Below are 27,106 nucleotides of genomic sequence, written 5' to 3' on the forward strand. Positions count from 1 at the left end.
TTAAGAAGATATCAGGTTTTTTTTTTTTTAACTGTATTAGATTATTGGAGGTATAAGTTCTGTTAATGTTTATTTAAAAAGTCACCTAATTTTATTTTGAAGACTAACTGCTCAAAACTATGACCATACTGATGGGTCACATAATAAGATACAGGGAACAGGGGTCACATGGAAATCATTTATTGGGAGAAATAAAAATAAAACCATCAAAAAATAGACTGGATAAACATTTTTTAAAAGTTCTGCCAATCAGATAGCTAATGACGTATCTTTCTGGTGGTAATATACTTAAGTGGGCACTTTAGGCATCTAACTTTGAGTCTGTTTAGGCAGAAAGCTTTGCTTTTGCTCATGTTTGTAAAAATTAAATGTTTTGTTATTCACTCAAAATTAACTACTTCCTCATATTTAGAGTTACCAATATTTTTGGCTCCAGGGCAAACTTTGAAGAAGTTATATTTAAAGACAACAAAGAAAAATAGAGATTTTCAGTACCAGATGTCTGGGAAGATCCCATTTGGATTTGAGCTACTTAAATTTGCAATCATGTATTTATACATCTAACAGAGCTTCTGTTTCCCCCAGAATCAGAAAATTAACTAGCTTTGTAGCATCTTCCTTGATCTGCCACCCGTGCCCTGAGGATTAGAGACTCCACCTGAGCTTGTTTTACAAGCATAACAGAAAAAATTAATCTCTGCTGGCAGCGCTCCCACTGGGATACTGATGAATAATGATATCCCTCTTTTGCTGCCCTCTCAGTCCACTAGAAAAGCCACTCTAACCCGGCAACGTGGAAACTGCTGAAACCATTCCAGCTGTGGATTAGCAGGCAGTCAAGCATCCATCTGCTCTGTGTGAATCAAAAGAAAGCAAACATGCATTCTTACGGCTAAAGTCATATTCAAACCCCATAACATCTTATAGGAATATCTATATCTATCTCCCTCCTTCCCTCCCTCTCTCCCTATTCAATAACAGGCAATCACTGTAAGCTAAATTAACCCAATTCCTCAACTTAGTTTACATTTCCTTGGTGCTTTAAATGTTGGAAAGCAAAGTACAGGTTCAGAGTTTATAAAGTATGGCTCTTAAGTCTGGTATTTCTGTAGAGCCGATTAACTCGAAATTAAACTTCTCAGAGTACAGTATGAGAATACAGCAGGCATATACACATTTCCAAATTCTCAGATGTAGCAACCAACTATTTGTTTCAAAACGAAAAGTAAGACTGTTTAAATCAATTCTAATAAAGTGTTACACAGGGAAACCTTTGATTTCACTTGGCTTTATTTTACTGACACATGGATAGAGTGGATATCTGTGGACATTTGTTTTTCTCTAAAACCGAAAGAACCATTGCTCTTGGTCTACAAATAGTGAAATTCAGTATATCAGGACTCTACTAGCTCTTTTTTAATGAGCCCTCTAGCATTTTAATATATCCATAACGTAATGATGACTGATGTTTATAATGATGGCTTCAAGACTCTGAAAGATCTTTATGGGTCTTCCGAATGATCAAAGAAACATTTTTTACTGGCACAGTTCTACGAGTATTCTATAGCACTAAAGTTCTTTGAATTCTGAAATCCATATAAGATATGTATTTAGAATTTTTTTTTCCCTTTTTCAGCCACACTCAGCACATGGAAGTTGCTGGGCCAGGGATTGAATTTGAGCTGCATCTGCGACCTATTCTGCAGCTGCAGCAATGCTGAATCCTTAACCCACTGTGTGGGCCAGGGATCGAACTGGCAATGCCACAGGGACGAGCCAGATCATTAACCCACTGTGTCACAACAGGAACTCCTTGATATTTTATTAACAAAAGCATTTTAAATAATCATCACATAATTTAAAAAAGAAAAAGAAAAAAAGCCCATCCTGCTTTTAAGCTAGTCTGGCATTACCCACATGACTTTGGTGGGGGTTTCAAGTGGCAATTAAATCATCTTTCCTTTTTCGCTGATTTTACTTGCATTCACTGGTTATTTTGACATCTTACTGATTCTTTCCCCTCTCACTTTTCTTCCTCCTTCACTGATTAAAAAAAAGTAAAAGTAGTTCAAAGTTACAACACTTTCTGTGCCTTTAGTCCATCACAGAGGTCCACGGCCACCTTAGTCACTGGTTCTGTAAGACAGTTTATTTGTTCATCTGTCAGTAGAAGATGACACCTGTTTGGCATTTGTCTTAGAAATTTGCTGACACTGCTTAATAAATAACAGAAAACCTACAGAGATGGAATGGAAGACCTATAGTCTAATAAGTTGAAGGAAGTATATATAACAACAATGGGAGGAAAAATTATGTATACATGTATGAGTAACTTGGTCCCCATGCTGTACAGTAGGAAAAAAAAATTCTCAGTTGCCAATGGAAATCTTTAAAACAGATTATAGTGTTTGTGCTAAACTGCATTAGTCTGCTGAATAACATACAAAATAATGTCTAGAATATAAGAATGTATAGAATTTCATGTATCTGAGGAGAATGACATTTGGAAATCCTCACCTTCCAGTTTTTTTTGTTTTGTTTTATACAGCAAAGTGGGTTCTAACTTTCTGACATAATCAAACCTCTGAGACATGCTTAAATTCTATTGGACTGTCAGCTGGAAAACATTGTAATATAAGTGGAGTTCTGTTTTAGGAGAATGTAATGTTAAAATAAAATGCAGATGGTGTGACTACTACTACCGTAATGAAGACCATTTCGATGTATTCTATCTGGTAGTAACAACACAAATTTTAAGAATACATGAGAATGGGGCATATCCATTTCTTTGGGTGGAGAAATCAAAAGATATTTGGCTTATAACATACCTCTGGAAAGGAAATTCCCCTAGGCTTGCCATATGTATAATGGCTCGGCATAAAAGTATTCATTTTAGCCCTTCACACAGCAGGAAGACTATAGTTTGCTAATAATTATTAAGCACTAGTTAGATATTTTTCTTGAAAGAGCTTTTAAAAACTATTCACTTAATTAGTAAGTTATCTTCTATCATCTGATAATGCAAGCATAACTACCTCAGTGACCAGAATTTACTACATATAAGGCTATGTGAAAACAAGACAAACACCACTTCCCCCACTGATTTACTTTCAAAAACTTAAGTTTGTGTTTAAGTAGCACAGATTATTTATTCTTAAATAGATATTGGTCTTTTAAGAAAAGTTTTCCAGTTTTTTTTTTTTCTATTATGAGTAGCACTATAGTGAACATCTCTGTATATATATCTTGACTTGTTTCCTTAGGATAGATCCCTGGAAATGGAATTACAACACCACGGAGCAGTAGAAACTTTTTAGAGCCTTTTTTTTTTTAAAAAAAAACTTTGACAGATATTATCAAATTTCTCTCTAGAAAGTCTGGATGAACAGACTCTATTTAGCAGTGTCTGGGAATGTTGCAACCCATAGCACACTCACCATCAATGAGTGTTATCTTTTTTGAATTTCTAACAATTTAATAGGCTAAAAAGATGCCTGTTTTTTTGTTTCAACTCCTATTTCCTCGATCACTGAGAAGGTTGAGGATATTTTATATTTCAGAAAATGAGTTTATTCTTCTATAAGTCGTTATTTAATGTCTTTTCATCACTGGAATCATAGTGGTTAATTTAAAAAAATTAAAATTTATTGCCCTTTTGATATAATTAAAAACAATTATATATTAATGCTTTAAAATCTTGGAGACACGCATATATTTTATATTTTTATATAAGCAAAGCCATCCATTTCCTTTTATAATTTCTTCAATTCCTTTATGCTTTTTGTTTCTTCCCCCTTCCTCTTTGAGATTTAAGCATTTTTCTTGGCTTTAATCCTTAATTTGACTTAATTTTATTTTGGTATATGCTAGGAAATTAGAATCTAGTGGATCTAACGTTCCAAAACATTCTATAATTTAACCAACAATATCTGTTGAATAAACTACCCTTGACTCAACGATTTTATAATGTTTTCTCTTTGGTTAGTGCTTCACACAGATAAGTGAGATGGGTCTTGACCAATGTGTGACAACTATCCTGGCTGAGGTGGGGAGGGAGGCATTCTTGACATATGGAGCGGCAGGAGCTCTGCAGAGGCAAAAGGGGAAGAGTAGTTGAAGATGGAGTATTTGGAGGCTATTTTCACTCCATTCTTTATTGGATCTAGGCTCAGAACAATCTCATGTGGCATACTAAAGAGTTAGAATTTACATTAAAAGGTTTTTCCTGGAATAGATGGGGATAATGATATCTGTCCTATGTTGATATGATTTATGTAAATTATAATACATCAACAACCAGAACTTGTCAATATTAAAATATTATTATTAATGAAAACTAGCAATAACAGATATGAATGATTATCATATGGTTGATAATGTACTGAGACTTTACACATATTATTTTATTAATCTTCCCCTTTATTTTATAGAGAAGCATGAAGCTTGGAGAGATTAAGCGACTAACCCAAGGTCACATAGCTAGAAAATGATAGTTAGGTCTGTGTGACTCTAAAGCCTATGTTCTTAATAACCAGACTTTCTACATACTCTAGACATGCTGTTACAACTTATACTTTTACAATAGTTAATATCAAATTATAATTACTTCTTAGATATAGGCCTTTTCCCTTCTTGAAGACAGGAACCCTATCTTAATTATCATTGTCCTCTTGCACCTAACACAGTAGGTGCTAAATAAATACGAGCTGGCCTGTTAAAGATGTGTGTTTAAGAATATCTGTAGGATAGCTACAGATAAGAGAAAATGAAGGACAAACAAGAGAAAGTGTAACTAGTAAGGAAGGCAGAGAAGAAACTGAAGTAGAGGAAGGAAGAGATTAGAAAAGTGCAGGATAATAAAAGAAATGGACATTTAATTTAGAAATTAAAATGAAGCAATGCTTTGTGTATCAAAAATGCTAATTTTTGAAAATCTGTATTTAGCAAGTACCTAGCCTTTAAATATGCACCCCCCCACCAAGTATCCTGTGAACCTATGTAATATTTAACTAATTATTCAGAAAGAGAAACCACTAAATTATCACAGCCCAACTTAGAGCTGGCATTACTAATGAACTGACCAGAGCTTTAACTGCAAGAATGAAGGGAATTTTTCCAGATGAATATATGCCTAATAAAATGGCCAACTTTATTTGCTTGATTTTTCTTTCAGCCAGGTTCCAATAGCCTCCTGGCTGTTTTACAGCTTTCTGCTTAGTCCCCCCCAAAAAGAACAATTTTTTTTTTAAACTAATATAGCTTCCTCATAGATTTCAAGCCCAAGTTCCTAATTCAAAGAAGTGCTAATCCATTTGCAAAGCATCTTAGTGAAGGAGTAATCACCCAGCCATAATCACTATTACGAATCATAATTACTTTATGATTTCTTCTAATTACTAAGTGGTTTTTAACAACTATAAATAGATGAGCACTCTTAGGAGCACAGACATTGGTCTGGAAGCCAGGGGAATGTCTCATTAAAGAACCGTAGTGCTTTTTTATTTAGAGGTAGGATAATGTGGCAGTGGGGAATCTTTACTTATAGACTTTGTCACTCCCTGTGGTACACTAAAACCCAGAGCCATGGCCTCTAGAAAAATATTAACCTGGCGAGAAAGACAGAGGGAACAAGGGAATAGCGGCAGAAAAAACTAAGAGAGAAAACCAGAAAAGGACCCTGTGATCAAGAATGCCAAGATCTCTCAAATGAAGTTACCATATGTTCTTTAAGGAAAAAAATACAAAGCAATACTAAAATTCACTAAAGGATACATGCTAGGGTGAGGGCAAAGTTTTCTTAGGGATCATAAGGAAACCCAGATTCTGTACTCTTCTCTATTCCTTCAAATATTAATAATGAAATAAAATTTTGTAGTAAGTCCAATAAGGCCAGCCTTTCTGACACTAAGTACCCTACACCCCTAAGGAACCTAAAGGTATCGAGAGTAAGGCAGTTTTGAATGCAAAACAAAAGCAAGATACAAATAATAAACCTAAATTCAATGTAACACAAAACAAAAAAATCTATTTAGATCAAGATATGTTCCAACACATACCTTTTACCTTATAAGATCTTCACACTAATCCTGTGATGATACGGAGGGCAGGTATGTTTGCACATCTTTTAACAAATGGGGAAACTGAAGCTTAGAGAGATTAAATGACTTGCCACTTATACGTTTTATAATGGCCACGCTCAGATCTGGACCTGTTTCCTAAATTCAAATACCACATTCATTCTCCCACCCTAGGGCCACCTCAGTCTACTAATAGCCATTCACCCACATTTATAGGTCTTTCCCAACCTCCTCAGTTTCAGCTAATGACTTAACTTCTAAGTTCATGAAAAAAATTAAAGCAAACAGAAGGGAACTTCCTATCCTACCACCTATTACCATCCTCCTTGCACCTCTACCCTCACACTCTATCTTCTGTTACAGTGGTTGTCTCTTCTGCTCAAGACTAATTCTTCCATTTACATAATTGATTCCTATTACCCCTCTGTAATCTTAAGGATTTTTCTCTTTCCTATGTCATTTCCCCTGCTCTCTGTAGAATCATTTCTATCAGCATTCAAATATGTTATAAAATTTTCAAAAAGAAAGGAAATTGATTTCATATCATCTCCCCTCCCTAGCTCCATCCAAGAATTAGCTGTATTTGTGGTCTCTGCTTTCTTAAAACTGTCTCTTGAGGACTCTCAAATAAGGCTTTTATCTCCTATGACTCCACTAAAATTACTCACTAAGGACATCTAGGAGCTCTATCACATCGAGTCGAATGAGTAACCTCAGCTCTCATCTACTTCATATCAACGGTTTTAACTCAATTAATCAACATCTCTTTCTTGCGATACTCTTCTCTTCTTGGCTCAGGGAAGTGCACACTCCTAGAAGTTTTCCTTCTTGCTTATCATCCCTCACTCTCAGTTTTCTGCTGACTCACCTCCTCCTCCTTCTCTCCCCAGCCTCATTAAGCTAGATTTCCCGGAGGGCAATCTTCAGACCGCCTGTCAATACTCACTGCCCAGATGATCTCAACTCACCTCTGGACTCTGAAATTTTGAATACTCCCTGATATATGCCTGTCACCAGCAGCCCCCAACACAAACACAGACAGAGGTCGTCACTCTTCACCCTGCCTTCTTCATCTCAATAAAAGTATTCTCTCCCATTGAGTTCTTCCAGCCCCAAAACTAGGCATTGTCTTTTATTTCCTCTGTTTACTTATAATCAATCTACCAATTTCTGTTGGTTCTATCTTTAAAACATCCTGAGTCCAATGACTACACAGCATTTCAATTTCCGACCACTCTATCCAGGCCACTTCCTCTCATCTGGACTTTCTGCAACAATCATTTCTCTACTAGCGAGCCTAAGTGGTCTTTTTGGAATTAATGATATCACATCATTCTTTTGATCAAAATTCTACCAATGGCTCCTCTGAACAATAAGGATAAAATCCAAACCCCTTAGCAAGGCCAAAGATGACCTCGGTCCTGCCTACCATGTCCTTTGGTGCTTATTCCACTCTAGCCATGCTTTCTTGCTATTCCCTGAACCTGACAAGCAGCTCCATTTCATCACCTCTGCACTTGCTGTTCCCTTTGCCCAGAATTTCTTCCACAAGGCTTTCTCACAAGTTGCTCCTTCATGTTACTCAGTTTTTTGTTCAAATATCAACTCTTCAGAGGTGCTTTCCATTACATTTCTATGAAGAATAGCTTTCTCAGAGTTCCCGTTGTGGCTCAGTGGTAATGAACCCAACTAGTATCCACGAGGATGCTGGTTTGATCCCTGGCCTTACTCAGTGTGCCAAGGATCTGGCTGCTGCCTGTGGTGTAGGTCACAGATGTGGTTTGCATCCTGAGTTGCTATGGCGTACGCCAGCAGCTGCAGCTCCGATATGACCCCTAGCCTAGGAACTTCCATGTGCCAAGAGTGTGGCCCTGAAAAGCAAAAAAAAAAAAAAAAAAAATTCCTTATCTAGTTATCTCCAGACTCCTTCCTGCCTTATTAAAAAAAAATTTCACTTTAAACATATGAACTTATTACATGTTTATTTGTTTTCTTGTTTGTTTGCCAAGCCCACTATGAATATAGGGTCCATGAGTACTGGAACTTCATCTGCCTAGCTTGCTGCAGTGTACTCCATGCCTAGAACACTATGTGCTCAATAAATATTATTAAATATAAAAAGAGCTAACATTTATTAAGTACTAAAAATGAGCAAAGGACTATTCTGTGTTTTACCTATACTGACTAATTTAATCTCCCCAATAATTGCATGAGGAGGTACTTATGGTGGTGAGATTGGTGGCAAGATAGTTATGGAATCATTCTGAACTTGGACTATGGGCTCTCTTCTTTAAAGTACAATAACCTGAAAAAGAACAACTCAGAAAGATTAGTTGATGAGAAACTGTCTTGTGAGAAAGTGATTAGGAGATATAAATCTCTACACAGACTAAATAATGGCTGTTATGTGAGGACTAGTGGTGGTCTGATAACGACCAATGTGGGAGAAAAATCCATGATTTATTAAGTATAAAGAAGTATAGCTAGGAATAACAAATAAATTAAAAAAGAATAACTATTGTTTTCATTAACCCTCCCAAACTTATAAAAGCAGTATTATCTATAAAACAAGATTCAATAAAACAAGATGGCTAAATATAATGATGTGTTTTAAAACACATATTAAGATACACTTTAGCGTAATTTATAATAGAATTTACAAACATTTTTCCGAAACTGTTAAAAAAATTTTAAGCACATAGTGTTTCTATTGTGTTCCCCTGTATTATTACATTAAAAAAAAAAAAAAAGCCTGGCATATTAGTTCTCCTAAAGGGCTGTACATCCCTCAGCATCAGGAAGTTTTTCTACTTTTTTTTAAATTCTATGTTTCTAAAACAATGTAATATTAAAGGACTTTGATTATACCAATAGGGGGTTGGGAAGGATATTTGATTTTTCTTTTAGGAGGTCTAATTCTTCTTTTGCTCTATTACACAGAAAATGATACTGAAGTACATTCAGTTGGCTTTAAGCATTGGGAATGATCACACTTATTTACTCACTTGGCTACTTTTTGAAAATAAAAGGCAATGTTTTGGCATTATTTCTATTGGGAAGATATTTAGGACAGGAACCATGAACCTTTTGAAATATTTCTAATTGTCATTACTAATCGAGGAAGAAGCTAGCATTGATTTCTGAACTGCTCCACCTGCTGGGCCAATGAAACCTTAACAGGAATTTTAGAGTACTTACATTTTATTGGGATGCAATTAGAAACATTTTGACAGAAACCAATTTTTAGCATATAAAAATGATATTTTAAAATGCTTTATCCACTATTGAAATTTCTACTTAATTTCCACTTATTTTTATAGTCAAAACAATGCTCTGCTTACTCAAAGTAGAATGAAGTGACAAATGGTTATTAGAATTTAGGGAAGAGATTTTATTCCCAGAAAGATAATAATCTTCAATATTATTTTCATTACATTTTAATTTCCCCAATGTGATTGGATGTGTGATGACAATTCTAAATAGTTATGATAACATTAAGCAAAGAGTTACTACCAATGATAAACAAAATTATATTTAAAACCAAATTAACAACGATTTACTTTGCCAAGTGAATCATGATAAGGTTCTCTGAAAAATCAAACTATGCTGGAGTTTTATAAATATGACTTAATTTATATAAAACCACTTGTGATTTTATTTGTAATTTAAAAATGTTTCCCTTCGCAAATGCTTTTAACATGGCCCCAGACCTTGGTGATCCAATCCTGCCCCTCAGCCAGAGTGGTAACTCTAACTTTGAGGCCAACATCAACAACTCTTCTGCCTTGAAGGTGATAAGCAGGACTAACACTTCTCATGCATAGGTAGAACTATATTAAGCAGCAACAGCAGAAGAGACAGACGGAGAATAATTACTGACAAACCAAAAGTACTTTTTAAAGATAGCTAAGGCCAAGAAGGTTAGTGGTATATCCTTTCTATATACCTTGCTGTGTAAGTTTCACTAAAAGGGCAAAATAAGATACAAGAAGAAAAGGAAAAGCACAGAACAGCAAAGGGGAAAATAAAGAAGGAAATTTAAAAGGGTGTTGGGAGACATGAATTCTAATTTCAACTCTGCCATTTGGGAGCTAAGTTTTGTACTATTTTCCATACTGACTGTGTCATCTTGGGCAAGACCAGGTCTTTTCTTTTCTTTTTTTTTTTTTAAATGAGAAAGTTAAACCAGGTGATAATGAAAGAAATATTGAGGTTATTCATACTTTGATATCTAAACTTATTTCTTAATTAACAACCCTATTTAATCACCAACCTTCAGAATCTTCCCGAGATTATCTGAGAATGAAGACTGTTACCAGGAAGATATATGACTTTTCTCTGTGCTGAGAAAAGCTTGTAAGTGCAGAAAGCTAAAGGAAAGCTAGGAAATAATGGGGAATAGGGGAGGTCTCAAGGGAAAGAGACCAAGACAAGGAGAAAGATACTTTTTTTCAAGACATTTGCCATCTGTGCCTCTCCAAAAGATGCCAAGCAGCTTCCCAGACTGAGGGTTAGGAAAGCTCTTCTCACAAACCCTAAAGATATCCCATTGGGTTTCCCCACTAGGATGATAAAGAGTAGCAGATGGGATCCTGTGATTGTCAGGAGGTTATTTGGAAATGGAAGGCCATGAGGTTGGTGATGTTCACTGTTACACGGTTAACCTTTCCTTCCTTTCATTTTTCCTTTAATGAACTCTTTAATTTTACATGCTGGGTCCCCTACCAATAGTATTTATATCTGGCTTGTCCTCTTTATTTATTCCATTTAAAATTTCTCTCTTAAAAAATTCCATATTTAAGAAAGATATGTTTGTAATTTTCAACCAAAAGATTTGTGGGTTATATCCCAGAGAGGACAAAATTCAAGCATTAAAGATGCTTATTACTGGAAATGTTCTCTATATGAGCACAGCAAAGAACCAGTGATGTTTTTAAAGAAAGCAGTGTAGTGAACTGTCAAACCTGGAAATTTATTAATATATAAAAACCTTATTGCTCTGGTACTTTTCTACATTTGGAATGCTTCTATTTTACATTAAAACATGAAACATGCTTTTGGTCAATATCCAAGGCTTTGTGGAAAAATAAGAACTTCACAACTTTTAAAATTGGATATTTGATATATAATCTCATGTTTCTGTTTAGTCACAAAAAACTTAATGACTGAATCAATGGTTTTAAAAAACTATTGAAAATTTAGAAACAACATATTTGAGGCATTTTCTGCTTTTTTTCAAAGCTATGAATACTATGGCAAGCGTAGTAACAAAAAATTCATTCAGATAAATTTCCCATAACTTTGGAATCTTTCCATTTCTATTACTTTTTAAAAATAACCTACCTTCTAAAAATCCACTGAACATATCAAATCAGTGTCCTTATTTGCCATGATGACAGGCACTTCCTACTCTTGACTTGGCTTTCAGTGCCAACATCATTAAGAGATTCTTCAAATTACTTTTTAAATGTCCTTTTCCCTCAGGATTTTCACTTATATCTAATTAGACTACTTACTCCATGCCATGTAATCCCTGTTGCCAAAACTGCTAAATGCTTCAATAAGTAGGAGGGGGCCAGCAATGGAGCAAGACAGATGTAATGTCACTGGTTAACAATAGATGTGTGAAGCAGCTGCCTTAATTATGAAGCTTATTAATTCATGGTGTTAAAAAAAACCTTGGCAAGAGTTCTTATAAAATATCTAACCTTTCCAAATAGCATCATATTGCTTAAAACTTAAAATACATGTTCTCAATAAGGGGTGTTGAAATAATTATTTTTCCAGTAATTAACATCTGCATTTAATACCTATAATTCTAAGTTACAAGGTCACACATAATTTTGAAACTAACTCTGCTTCTTAATTGACTTAAAAATATATACGCTTATATTTCATTGCTTTAAAATTTTTTTACAGCTGGAATTAAATCATAGGATAAAGATAAAATATGTCTAGAAGAGGAAGTAAAGTATAGGGAAAAGAGTTCTAAAGACCTACTTTATATAGAGCCTGGGAAAACTCATTAAACCTCAATTTCATTTTCTGTATATTAACAGTTACCATGACATGTTGTGTGATGATTATAAACAATATATATTAAGTGGTTGGCATATAGTAGGTGCTCCATAAAAGGTAGTTATTATTTTTTAATAAACGTACGGAAAAGGCAAGATTTAAATAAATGGGTTGTTATCACAGAATAAGTGAAGAAAAATAGTCTCAATACAATCTTCAGCCTCACACCTAAAATAAGAGTGTTTTACTATTGTGTAAAGCCAATGACATCTAAAAATGTAAGCCAGAAACAGTTCACTTTTTTGGGAAGAAGATAAGTGAAACTGGAAGTCTCAAAAGAGGTGTTAGTAGAGAAAAAAACATTAGTGGAAGTATGTCTTCTTTTTCAGTGTTGACTGAAATACAGACTTACACATAATGGTGTTAATAATCAACGGGAGTTAGATTTTGAACGTAAAACAGACTGTCACATTTAGAAAAACAAATACCATTCCTTCCCCATATTCTGAAAGATAAAAAATATTCCAGATATCTAGTGGGCCAAGAGAAAAATACCATACAGATGACACACTTTTATCTTGTCTTAGTCCCTGCCTTCCCTGGTCCCTGCCTTCTATTGCAGGCCTTCCCTGCAATAGAATGATCAGCATCTATCACACCAAATATGACAGGCGCAATTTCATCTTTAGTTCATTAGTATTTTTATCATTAGTCAATTCTTTTCAGTGCTCTTTGAATCTCTATATTTTTGCCCTACATTACATTCATCAAGTGAAGTAATAAATTCTCTGAATTTATTACCTGCAGGATCAGATGGAACTGCCTTTTAATTAAAAACATCACTTGTGTTCACAACCTAAGAGGGCCTCCATTGATACAATTCATGGCTTTAGCATGTTACCTGATTCAAGTCTTTGCGCCTTTCTAGACTGAAATGCCCCAATCATGTTTCTTCTACCATTTAAATGGCTCATTTGGGCCCATTTAAATTTTCTCCATGATATTCTTTTGATGTAGGGCCAGCAGAAATGTATATAGCAAATCTTGTGCATAGGGAAGATTAATACCAAGGACAGACTACTCTATCCTGTTTTGTTTTTAGAGGCTCTTTTTGATGATGGGCAACCTTCTGCTGTGATTCTTAGAGCATCACACTGAACTGGTGACCTCAGCAGGAGCAACACCCAAGTGTCTTTCATGGTTTATTACCATGGCCCATAATTTAATACACAGACACATACACACAATTTGTCACTAATGTTCATTATCTGATCTCCTGCCCCTACAAAGAGCCTTACATATTGTATGTGTTTTACACAAAGTAATTATTTTTTGGATGAATCAATGTATGGTCTGTGGGTAGTAACATGATGGATGGAGTTTAATATGGATACATGTAGAGTAACTATCTAAATTATACATACTTCATATGCTTAAGATACTTCTTAAGACAGATTCATTTAGCTTAGCTCCTTACTATTTGGAAGAGTTTAGTTTTCATCTTTAAACTCTCCAATTTCCTGTTGTCTTTCATCCAAAAGGAAACTGTCAACATAATACTGTTCTACAATATATGGACCCCAACCAGCCTACTGACAGAGGAAAAAACAAAAAGGACAGAATTTAAAAGATAGGGTATAAATGTACCTAACGTATGGATTTTTTTTTCTTTTAAACCAAACCTGACTTCTGCCATGGAACACTGTGGAATAGGGAGGTCTGAAGGGCCAAAAAGACTATGAAAGAAGCTGCACCATGAAATGACCTGATTATATGGCTTTCTCTTTTTAGTTTTTAAAAAACCTAAAGGCAATAAAATTGTCTCTTTATTTAAAAGCTTATGTATTTTCAAATGCTTGCTGAAAGTCAATGAATGTTGTACTACTCTTTTTTCATTCTATGGTTACCTGCTAGTTCATTTTCTCTGCACCAACAATAATTACATTGAAAAATATTCATAATACCTAAAATAAAAATTTTAAATGAATATAATTTCTACATTATCATTAATACCAGAAACAACAAAACCCAAAAGTTAAACACAATATGTATACTAAGAAATAATGAGAAAACTCTATTCACTGACAAAATTAAACTGATGAAAATATTATACTGAATTCAAAGTAATATTCAAGAGAAAAGAAGCTTTTCAATTGTGATCTTTTCAGGAGTACTGAAATTTCCTCTTTAAAATAATTAATACATTATTTTTAAAAAGTTTAAACATGACTTTAGAAACATCACTGACTATATCTTATGAAGTTATAACATTGAATTGTTCAAAAATATAATCTGACATTATTAAGCATTATAAAAACAAAAGCAGTGGTAACAGAAAGAGACCTTTCACATACTCTGGTTTTCTTGGCCCTATTGTATTTGTCATTCTCTTCTTTGCAGCTCCTGCTTGACTACTTCTTTTTCCTTGTTTCAAAATCACAAGGACATTAATGTATATTTTTGGAAGTGAGAGTGGAGAAAATAATGAAGATATGTGAGTCATTTAGGAATCCCTGTTGTGGTCCCAAAAATTTAAAAATACTTCCTAATGAAAGAATGACTCCTAGAAATTGTACTAGAAGTACTTCAAACACAATACTGCTTTATTATTTAACGTTTCTCTCTTAGTTACAAATATGTTCTCTAACAAAGAGAGTAATTTCTTTGTTTTTTGTTTTGTTTTGTTTTGTTTAGGGCCACGCCTGTGGAGTAAGAAGTTCCCAGGCTAAGGATAGAATTGGAGCTGTAGCTTCCAGCCTACACTACAGCCACAGTGATGCAGGATCCCAGCTGCGTATGTGACCTACACCACAGCTCATGGCAACACCGGATCCTGAACCCACTGAAAGAAGCCAGGGATCAAACTCACGTCCTCATGGATACAAATTGGGTTCATTACTGCTGAGCCACAAAAGGAACTCCAGAGAATAATTTCTTGATAAGAAATTAGCAAAACAGCGGTACCTAGAGATCTCCTTCTCCAAATGAGTCCTACACTTCTAATGCCCCATTAGAAGTCTTACTCACAACACTGTAAATCAACCAAACTTCAATAAAACTTTAAAAAATGAAACGGAGATTAGAAACAAACAAACAAAAAGTCTCACTTAGCTATTATAGACTTAGACACTAACCAGCAGAAGCTGAGAATTTTCTGCGCTAAACCCCAGGGGATGGACAGATTATATCATTGTTGCTGTGGAAATCATTAAGGGGGTATGCTGAACTATATAAATACACTGTATTTCTATAATATAAATATGTTACACTGTAGTTTATCATAGATAGATACATAAATAGAGATATCCATAGATTATCTGCTTGGTATATTATTCACAAAAGGGTTGACTTTATTTAATAAAGATATACCATGAGATCAGTGTTGCTGGCAGTGTAATGCTGGAAAGAAACAGGCTGTTGAAAGGATGTGAACATATCTCTTGTTCTAACCAATGCCTTTTCATAGAAAAGATCAAAGAGAATAATGATTGAACTCCTTGGTACTATATACATTTGGGGCTTTTTTTAGTGGGATAGAAGGGGCAGAATGTAATAGACATATGGTTTTCATAAACTTCCACAAAACAATGTGCATCTAGTGTCAATATGACATACTCTGCACCTCCTGCCTTAGTGTTTTCCACCTCATTGTGTGTGTGTGTGTGTGTGTGTGTGTGTGTGTGACATGAGACATAGCACAGTGCAGTGGGTAAGAACCTACACTCAGGTGCTAGACTATAAAAGACTCACTTGCTGTGCAACCTTGGACAAGGTGGTTAATCAGTAAAATGGGAATAATAATGGGATGTTTATCAACATCAAATGAGTGCTTTTGTTAGTATTAAATCCATTTATCAATGTAAAGTTCCTAGAATAGAGCCTGGCACATGAAAAGTGCTCAAAAGTGTTAGCTACCATTACGTATTCCCAGGTACTGTAAAATACTTGATTAGGTGAATATATCGAGGTAGTAAATATGAAAGAAATATTATATTCTTTTTTGGGGGGTGGGGGCTGTGCCCATGGCATGCAGAAGTTCCTGAGCCAGGGATCAACTCACAGCACAGCATCAAACCAAGCCACAACAGTGACAATGCCAGATCCTTAACCTGCTGAGCCACCAATCTAACAGATTCTAGTTTAAAGTGCTTGTTGAAATTAATTTACCATTATTTAATGTCTTTCTCATAGATAAATCCTGTTTTTATGAATCTCTGTCCAGGAAATGATAAAAACTTCATTATTAGAAATCTAAGCAAAATTCTTCATTTTAAAAAATATTCTTGGAACTCCTGTTGTGGCTCAGCAGTAACCAACCCAACTAGTAACCATGGCATTGCGCTTTCGATCCCTGGCCTCGCTCAGTGCGTTAGGATCCGGCATTACTGTGAGCTGTGGTGTAGGTCACAGACGCAGCTCAAATCTTGTGTTGCTGTGGCTGTGGTGTAGGCCAGTGGCTGCAGCTCTGTTTCGACTCTAGCTTGGGCACCTCCATGTGCCATGGGTGCAGCCCTAAGAAGACAAATATATATATTCCTACCTCAAAAATGAATTGTTAATTTGACAATAAAATCATTTTTTTGATAGCTGCCTCATATTCCTTAACACTCTACTTATTTCTATACAGCAAACAGTGGAAAACTGATTTCAACAGGATTTGTTCACCCACCCATCGATTCATTAACAATTTTTTCTGACTCATTGCAATGTATTTGGCCCTACACCACACACAAAATCTATACACTAGTTTCTTAAAGGGAAAACACTGAAAAATTGGAAAACTGTGAATGGGATATGACACCTACTGAGAGTGATAAAGCAATTGGAGAGGTAGGAAAAAAGCTAATAAGCGAACTACAGTAGAATCACTGAATTTATAAGAGAAGGGCCTTAAGGACATTACAGTCCAATGAGTGTTAACTTTTTAAAAAAGTACCAACACATCTCAAAGGTAAAGTAAAATACAGTATTTAGTTGTAACATATATCCTGACTAATGCCCCCACAAAGTTTTATGGTAAAACTTAGAGTCATTTAGAGTCAGTCAAGAAGAAAGTAATGCACATATTATACATAGAAAAGAAGTGGAGATGATACTCTTAACAGTAATTTTAACTTCAATATTAAATTCAGTCCTTCCTTTAGCTTCCTGGCAAAAAAGCAAAATAAACATAATACAGTTTTTTATCATGTGATATATTTGATTGTACATATTTTGGAAGGAGGGATGGGAGGAGTTAACTTTTCTGGCATTAACTCTAAGAGAACTTAATCACGTGGATCCTTACGTAAAGAAAGATCAGTAATATCATGGTTTCAACAAGAACTACTCAAAAAAAAAAAAACAAAAACAGTAAGAAAAGCTTTCAATTATAATTCAGAGAGGTTATTACGTTGAAGGATAGGGTGATCACCTGGCTGCTGAAGAGTGCTCAGTTTGCACCTAGTATCTTGGTACCCAGACTCACCTGAGTTTGGATGATAAATCATGTGGTCACCTTATCTATGGGGAGCTTGATCCAGATGTATTGTTTTGTAGTGATCTTGTTTGACAGAGGAAAAAACTTTAAAACAGTTCCTGCCAAATTTCAAGAGGAACTAGATGGCAACAAACTTAAGACCCAAATTAAAAGAGAAGGTATGAAATATATAAAATATAATCTCTTTATATTAAAAACAATGCAATAATATCATGAAACTCACACTCAGAATTGAAAGCAATTCTTCGGTACCACATTCAGGCTTCAAACGCTCCTTGAACATTTTAACTGTTTGGTGCTTCAAGTAGTAATAAGAGGCAATCCGGCCATATGTCAGAGGTTCAATGCTCCGATTATCCTATTTTGAAAGAAAGATAAAATAACATAAATAGAAAGTACAGTAGAAGTATATATATATTCATAAAATTAATAATTCATAATGCAGGTTGCTACTGCAACAGCTTCATTAAACTTTTTGGTATCATTAGAAGCAAAAGCCCTATTGTTAAAGAACTGGGCAATCTTTTCAATTGCAACATGTATGACCAAGTCGTACCTCTCCAATTTCAATACAATAGGATTGTTCCAATTCAACCAGAGACTTTTCAACCAGATTGGACAGAAACTTGTTCACGGAATCATGGCTCACATCACTCAAATTGTAGTAGCTAGAAAACAAGCAAGGTCATTATTTGTTTCAAGATATTTCCTATTAAAACTGTCATTCCAGTTTCACATCATTCTTTTCAGAATTTCAAAAGAAACTATTCCATTTATAACAAATCAAAGAAATAAAGCAACTACAATTACCATTTCCATTTTACAGAACAAAATCCCCATACTAAGACTTATTGACACTGATGAACGATGGCAATACATTAAAAATAGGTAAGATAAGCAGATCAAATTCAGTATCACATTAAAAGATACTAATTTTCCAGATACAACTGACATTATTTCAGGTTACACATCTACAGCAAACTAAACTCAAGTGCTAGTTTTTGAAATAGTGAGAAGCGTATTATATATAAATATATAATTCCTCTTTATATGTAAAAATTCATCTTCAGTAATTTTACAAAACTCCAAGAACTATTGATTTGGGTGGTAGATGAGTTCTTTTAAGACATTTAGTCATCTGCCATTCCCCTAATGCTTAAGGAATAAATATCCTAAAATTAGTAGGAACATCATCAGGCTAATAAAAAAAGCATTCTAAGCTCATGTACACAGAAAACACAAAGCTTCAGCTTCATATATCTTCTAAGTAAAAAGCCTAAGGACATGCAATTCACCTGAATGCTCCTCCCTGTGGCTTAAAGAGGTTTTTGGCAAATCCCCTAAGATCACTAGGAATCTGTGTCTGGGAACAGATCCAAGAGGTGGGGGCTGCCCCCACAGTCATGGCAGATGTCTAATTCCTGTTGAGTGACCCCTGTCCCCTAGTCAGCATGGGGAATTACATGCCCCACCTCCATCCAAATCAAGGAACAGGAGTAGAAAGTGTGTCCTCCGAGAACAGACTCTCATCACTGAAACCCCAGCATGGGGGTTTAACATTTGTACAGGACTAGGAAGGAGGCAGTCCGAGCCTGGGGAAGAAAGTGTTAACAATCTCAAAAGGGAGAAGTCTAACCTAACAAGTATGATGATTTTTTTTTTTTCTCTTTCTTCAATGGGAAAGGAAAATTTCCCTTTCTTCCAAAAGGAAGGATCTGGGGCCAAGATGCTATAAAAATTTATTTAAAAATACACCAAGCAGGACTTAAACCGTGGCAAGATATATTTTCACTAGAAAGAGAAGTTAGCTGAAATGGCCAAGTACACACAAATATGAGAGTTTTCAGTGAGTACAGATTAATAATAGGTTATGTATTTGAGAAAATAATTGTAAATCATAGTTATATGCTGAGGATTTTAATTTTTACAAATAAAGAAGTAGTTATTTTAAATTTTAGTCTGCAGAGAAATCACTGCCTTTCCTGGAAAAGTTCATTTTATAGTCCAAAATAAAGCAACATTTATCAATGAACAGATAAATTCCAGACAGATCAGTGCTGTTGTTAACTTAAACAAAATGTATTGACTTTCATCTAACCAGACATATGTGAAGGTGAAAAATCAGCATTAGAAACCATTATAAAATAAATATTTCCTTTATCCTGAGCTATGACTAAGAAGGAGTATATTGTTAGAATAATTTATTCTGTGTTAGAGGTGAAAATAAAAATTCTGGACATTCAAAGCCCCATAAGAGACAGATCCCCAAAGCTTTCCCAAATTATGAACAGTATTTTTTTGTCTTTTATTTTTTTCCCCAACAAATGAAATTTATCAGCCAAACTTTCTGCAATGTAAGTGCTTACTTTATATTTCACATTCTTTTGGCTTGTTAAGCCTATAAATTTTCTAACACTATTTTCAGCTGTCTGGACTAATGCATAGTTGATAAAGTCTTTTTTAAATTGAAAAAAGTAGTGAAAATGTGCCCAGGATACTGAATAAATAGTATCATTTGCTAACAGAATTAAGTTATTTTTTATGCAATTAAAATTATAGAAGGAAGACATTATGAAAACAATATTACCACAAAAATGAAAAAGTTAAAACTCCACTTATATCTTTAAATTTATTAGGCCATTTAAAAACATAAAAAACTTAAGGTTGTTGCTACTGATTACCACAAGCCATTCCCCTATAAAATAAATAACTGGAATGCCAACTTTACTATATTATGCTTTAATAAATAATTTGGTACACTTACAAGTAATACTTAAAACTATTAATGATAAAAATTTTTCTCCAAAAATTAAACATTCTTTTATACATATTTTACTTACTGTTTTACATATTTACAAGATATATTTTGACAGACTAATATCTCTTTGGAAGTTTATTTAAATCTATTGGGAAGATTTTTAGACAAATTTGTGGCTTTTATCCAGATAAAGTACAGTCAGAGTAAACATTTTTTAAACATTTAAAATGAGTTGCAAAGAAGAAAAAAAAATCAAGTAAAATTATGGCTCTGAGACTGCAACAAATTATCTGGTAACTATACTAAAATATTATTCACAATCTAACTGGCTAAAAATTAATGCATTTTTTTGTGCAGAATAACTTAAAACTTCCACTGATATTGCATAATATTATTGTTCTTTTCCAATGTGCTCACCAACATTCTTAATGATTTATATATGAGAAGAAATGAACTATTCAAGTAACTGAACTGACATTTGATTTATTCAATATCAAAACTTTTACCTTTATAATATATCTGAGGGTAATCAGAATTTTTAAAAAATCCCTAAAATAGTTTTCTTCAGATATTCTGGAATATGTGAAAACTTTATTTTTTAAAAGTGACAAATATTACATTCTTGAATACAGTAAAATCTCAATCAATAAAAACTTTTCTCCCTATACAGCCAACACAAATACTAAAATGTATCTATTTTTGTTAGTTATATGACCTTATTGATTTATACCAAGTATTAGTCTTTGTTAATATTTCAACTGAGATATTAAGGTTATGTAAAAATTTTCAAATCCTTTAAAAAGTAAGATACTGCTACATCTTAATTAGATATATAACTTACAAGACACAATAAAGTAATATAACTAAATGTAATTGGAATTTCTTTTAGGTGACATAAAATTTTGAGAGAATATATTCTCTCAACATGAATAAAGGATGGAGTTTATATTTACATGATCTTCATTAGCATTATATGGCCTTCGCTTCTCATATGTGAACTTTTCAGTCACTGTGTAATTTCTAGCCGAAACAATTATAAGTATTTAGCTTAAAACATTACATATCATTAATTTCAATAATCACTTTACTAACTTGAAAAAGCGTACAACAGCTAAATAAAAAGGTCTGTTTTCATGTGGCACTCTCCACAGCACAAAATTTGTAATTTATTGGTTATTAAAGCAGAAATAGTATACAACTGTTTAATTATGGATAAAGGATACAATGTAGTTTCATGTTCACTGCATTGAATCATCAAGTCATTATCTTCTCTTTGCCATAAACAGACAGCCTACCTTTTTGTCAGCATGCTATTTCATTTATTTCACAGAGAAACCCAGTTTCACAATAATTGACTTGTCAGAGGCTCTAATTTATGAGGCTGAGCTCTGTAAGATTTCTCTATATTGGACTCAACCTGCACACAAGCAGGGTTGAATATTTACAATGCTGTTAACAGGTGCTGAGTTGTTTAATGATTCTAATAGCCAGAAGCGTACTGAGAAAGCCAGCGGGATCACAATTACAGGCTGTTTGAACACAACAATTACTAGTCCCTTGAGAGATGTGAAAGTCAAAGGCAGTTTGATACTGACAGCATCTAGCACATGGGCAAGACAAGCTGACTTCTATTAGCAGTCAGTAGGGAAAAAGTCATAACAAACCTCTCCCTATCATAAAAATTTACAAAGTTCATTAAATGTAAACAATCAAAAAGTGAAACAACTTTTTAAAAAATTATCTTTAAAAGATCTTATCAAAGAACAAACAAGAATACCACACATGAAACCCTCAAGTTATCTTTTTCTAACCTTAATAAGGATAAAATTTCACCAGCTGAAAAATGAAAGAGATTTTATTGTAAAGTAAAACATAGATAAAGTTACACCAAACAGTTTGGATTTAATGTGAATAGTAGCAGCTATTTCCTGTTTGGTTTATGTAAACTTGGCCGGTGATCTCGCTGGGAAATTTTTCATCAGTATTGAAATGCTGCTGCTATAACTGTCAGTACTGGGAAGTCATTTGTTACGGCACCATGTTTTTTTATGTTCAGATTATGCAGCAGTAATAATGACACAAATAATGAAAGTGGTTGCAGGGACAGCTGAAACTACCACAACATTTTTTGCCTAGAAATATTTAGACGCTTTCTCAGGGGAAAACAGAGAGTCAAACTGAACACACAAATTGAATCCAGAACTCAATTTGAAATATATTATATTTCATGATGCACCAGTACATATGTTTATATCTATTTGAACAACCTAATGTACATATATGTATGTGTCTACATATATATTTATACAGACAAATATGTATCTTAATATGTATATATTTGCATATATATATACATATCAAAAACATAGGACTATACACAGACATAGAACAACCCAGGAAGTGAAATCTTTCTCAACATCAATTTTCTTTTTGCTGGTGGTGTGCTGGGAACACTTTACAGCAATATGACTAAACGAAGAGGTTTGGAGAAATGGGTCATATTTATTTATCCATATATGACTATTTCAAGAGTGGTTTTTGCCTAAATAAACCTCAGTTTCTCTTTGTTACACATATATCCATGCACACAAGTGTGCACATAAGCCCCTCCCACTCAAAGAAAATTCAAGTCTCAATTTATGGCACTGATGACAGGAAGTATGAAGTTTACAGTAAAACCATACATAATACAAGCTCTTCATTTGAGACAATGATTTTTAGCCTTCTCAAAACTTTTACTAGATCTATATATAAGTAGGAAAAAAAAATGTACAAATTTCCTTAACTCCTGTGCCTTTCCTTCCTTTATCTTTGTGGAAAGGTGATTTTCACAAAGGCAATAATAAGATATAAGGGCCAATCAGAAATAAAACTACAGAGCAGGACTAAAGCTGACTAAATAAAAAATATGCAAAAATTATTAAACTTTATTTAGGTACTTTTCCCCTTTTTATCCAGATATAAAGGTATGGATATTAAAGACAATTTTTTTTTTTGCATCAAATGAACAAAAGTGTTATACATTCAGAATTAGTCTGGTATTGTTTCTAAAGAGAACACACTTTTCATCAAAGGACTGAAAAGAGAAGTGGATAGAGTATACGGAGATTTGAATTCTGGCCCTGATAATGGGCCAGGAATGGAGGATGTGGCCTCTGGAACCAGACTGACTGGATTCTAGTGCTGCCTCTGCCAGTGGCCTGACTGTGGGCAAGTTGCTTAATCTCCCTGTGCTTGTTTCTTCATCTATAAAAAGGGGGTCCACAAGGAATACATGAGTTAGGCTCTTGAAACAGCATCCCAAATATGGCAGACACTCCGTAATAAATATTAGTATAGTTTTTGTTTCCTACTACACTAATTTCAATTTATATTTTTTATAAATTTTTCTTGTTTTTATCTTTTGCTAATGTTCTTCATCTAGTTTCCTGAGATCCCCGTTTCAGTATTTTCAATACTTTCCTGCAGGTGCCCTAAAGATAAGAATATTCCTTGGAATTGTGCTTTGATTGAAATCCATAGGTTTTGTTCTGAAACATTTTTATTTCTGTATAGCTCTAGTATATAAGTATATTTATCTTCCACTAGAACAAAGTACTTAAATGCCAAGCAGATTTTTTTTGTCATTCCTTTTTGTGTTTGTTTCTGTTTTATTTTTGTAAGTATGGCACATTCTTTCAGAGGGGAACTACAAAGGCACACATATTCAAGGATACTGTGATATTCAAATCTTTTATGAAATACTTTGTATCTTTTTGGCATGATTTTTGAGGGATATGTGTTAAAAGTCTTTCAACATGGCTATAATTTAGTTAATGTCTTAGACATCTATCAGTTTTTGCTTTATATATTTTGATGCTATATTTCCAGCTGCCTAAAAATGTACAATCTACATAACATTTAGTGATTATGCTTATTATCACTATAACCATTTATCATTGTCCTTTTCAACCTTTATTGTCTTGAATTTTTTTATTTTTTAATGAATTTTATTATATTTGTAGTTGTACAATGATCATCACAACCCAATTTTACAGCACTTCCACCCCAAACCCCCAGCGCATCTCCCCACTCCCCAACTATTGCCTTGAATTTCATTTTGCTTGATTTTAATTCTGTTGCTATTGGTTTCTCTTTGTTATTCTCCTTCCTATCTTTTTTCAGTGCCCAATTTTCATCTTTTCTATATCATTTTGATTTGATATGTTGCTTTCAAGTTATTTTCATTGGGGTTTAAAAAGTAAATATGAGAATTTATTTCAACAGGGGAAGTTTAAACTTTTTGTAACATTTATGATTATAACTGACCTTTTAATGATAAGCATAGATTCTGTCAGTCCTCTGATCAAAACCCTACAATGGTTCTCATTTCATACAAAATGAAAATGAAAGTTCCTACTAAGGTGTCACATGACCAGGACTACCACTGACCACCCACATCCCTAACCCCATCTCATTCCACTTCAGCTACAACTTCTTGCTATGCCTTCCACAAAGCAGGCATGCCTGACTTAGATCTTCTCCTGTTCCCTTGGCCTGAACGTTCGCTAGATACTCATATGGTCAACCATTTCACCTCTTTCAAGTCTTTGTTCAGATGTCAACACTGAAAAAAACCAAAACCCAAAAACTAATGCAGTATTATTAACTATAGTCACCATGCTATATATTAGATCTCAGGGCTATTTATTTATTTATTTTTGTCTTTTCGCCTTTTCTAGGGCCGTTCCCGCAGCGTATGGAGATTCCCAGGCTAGGGGTCCAATCGGAGCTGTAGCCACCAGCCTACACCACAGCCACAGCAACATGGGATCTGAGCCACATCAGCAACCTACACCACAGCTCACGGCAATGCCAGGTTCTTAATCCACTGAGCAAAGCCAGGGATGGAACCCGAAACCTCATGGTTCCTAGTCAGATTCGTTAACCACTGAGCCACGACGGAACTCCCCCAGAACTTATTTATAACTGTAAAGTACATATAATTACAGCTGTAAGTACATAGCTTTTGACCACTTTTACCCACTTTATCTGTTTGTGCCCCTCACTTCTGGAAACCACCAATCTATTTTCTGTGTCTTATGAGTTTTTTTTCCTTAACAGTTTACATATAAGTATGATTATATAGTATTTGTCTTTCTCTGCCTGACATTTCGCTTAACATAACGCCCTCAAGGTCCATCCATGTTGTTGCAAGTGACAGATTTTCCTTCTTTTTGTATGCTTTAATAACATTCCACTGTGTGTGTGTGTGTATCACAACTTCTTTATTCATGCATCCACTGATGGAGGTTTACTGTTTCCAAATCTTGGTTATTATAAATAACGCCATAATAAAAATGGGAGTGCAGATAGCTTTTCAATTGTCATGCCATTTTTTGGGGAAAATATCTAGAAGTGGCAATGTTGGCTCATAAGGTAGTTCTATTTCTGATTTTTTGAGGAATCTCCATAGTGTTTTCCATAGTGGCTACACCAGTTTTCATTCTCACCAACAGTGCATAAGGATTCCCCTTTCTCACGAGTATAGATTTGCTTATATTTTTGGTAACAGCAGTTCTATCAGGTGATAACTCCTAGTGGTTTGATGTGCACTTCGCTGATGATTAGTAATGCTGAACATCTTTCCATGCGTCTGTTGACCATACGCATGTCTTCTTCGAAGAAATGTCTATTTAGGTCTTCTGCCCATTTTTTGATTGGGCTGTTGGTATTTTCTGTACTGAGTTGTATGAATGTTTGCATATTTTGGATATTAATCTATTGTCGATCACATTGTTTGCAAATATGTTTTCCCATTTTGTAGGTTTTCACTTCATTTTATTTATGACTTCCTTTGCTGTGCAAAAGCTTTTAAGTTTGATTAGGTGCCATTTGTTTACAAAGGAGCTGGATTTTTATTTTAAGTACTAAGACAGTCATTTGTTCACTTATAAAACCAACATTTATTGAGCTCCTTCTGTGTGTCAAGTAAAGGTCATGCTCTTAGGGAATTAACATTCTAGTGGGAATGACAGATACTAAGCAAGTATGTCAAGTTATGACAATTTCCATTGACATAAATAAGCAGGGTAGAGGGGATAGGGAGTAGCAAGGATAGTACTGAAATGTCATACATTAACAAGTAGAGAAGGCCTCCCTGATTAAGGGTACCATTGAACAGATAGTTGAAGGAAGCGAACTAAGCAGATACATGAGGGAGGGGTGTTCCAGCGCATTAAAAGGTTCTAAGCTAAACAAATGACATACATCAATTTACATGTGAAGATCACTTTTGCTGCTTAGTGGAAAATGTATTGAAGTGGAAGTGAGCATGGAATTAATGATGGTGGTGACCCAGGGGCCACCTTGGGTGGTGACAACGGGAATGAAGAGATATGTTTTGAGCTAGACTCAATAAGACTTTCTAATGGATGAGGATGGAGGTTGCGCAAAAGAAAAGAATCAAGAATAGCACCACAGTTATTAAATCTAAACATCTGAGTAAAGGGAGTTCCCGTTGTGGCTCAGTGGAAACAAATCCGACTAGGAACCATGAAGTTGCGGGTTCGATCTCCGGCCTTGCTCAGTGGGTTACGAATCTGGCATTGCCGTGAGCTGTGGTGTAGGTCGCAGACACGGCTGGGATCCCGCATTGCTGTGGCTCTGGCGTAGGCCAGCAGCTACAGCTCTGATTAGACCCCTAGTCTGGGAACTTCCATATGCCACAGGTGTGGCCCTAAAAAGACAAAAAGACCAAAACAAAACAAAACAAACAAAAAAAACAAAAAACAA

The 27,106-nt window shown here is 34.6% G+C and overlaps 1 protein-coding gene across 2 annotated transcripts in view; it reads right to left on the bottom strand.

Annotated features, from left to right (window-relative positions):
- ASCC3 (activating signal cointegrator 1 complex subunit 3) overlaps window positions 1-27,106 on the bottom strand; it is a 330,962-nt gene that overhangs the window by 50,153 nt on the left and 253,703 nt on the right. For both annotated transcript variants that reach the window (XM_047761598.1, XM_047761591.1), the window contains 2 exons: window positions 18,131-18,242; window positions 17,798-17,932 (listed from right to left, as the gene is read on the bottom strand). In XM_047761598.1, the coding sequence (XP_047617554.1) occupies window positions 17,798-17,932; window positions 18,131-18,242 (247 nt within the window). The remainder of the gene's footprint in view (window positions 1-17,797; window positions 17,933-18,130; window positions 18,243-27,106) is intronic.

The sequence above is a fragment of the Phacochoerus africanus genome, chromosome 2, assembly GCF_016906955.1.
Source record: "Phacochoerus africanus isolate WHEZ1 chromosome 2, ROS_Pafr_v1, whole genome shotgun sequence".
Classification (NCBI taxonomy): Eukaryota; Metazoa; Chordata; class Mammalia; order Artiodactyla; family Suidae; genus Phacochoerus; species Phacochoerus africanus.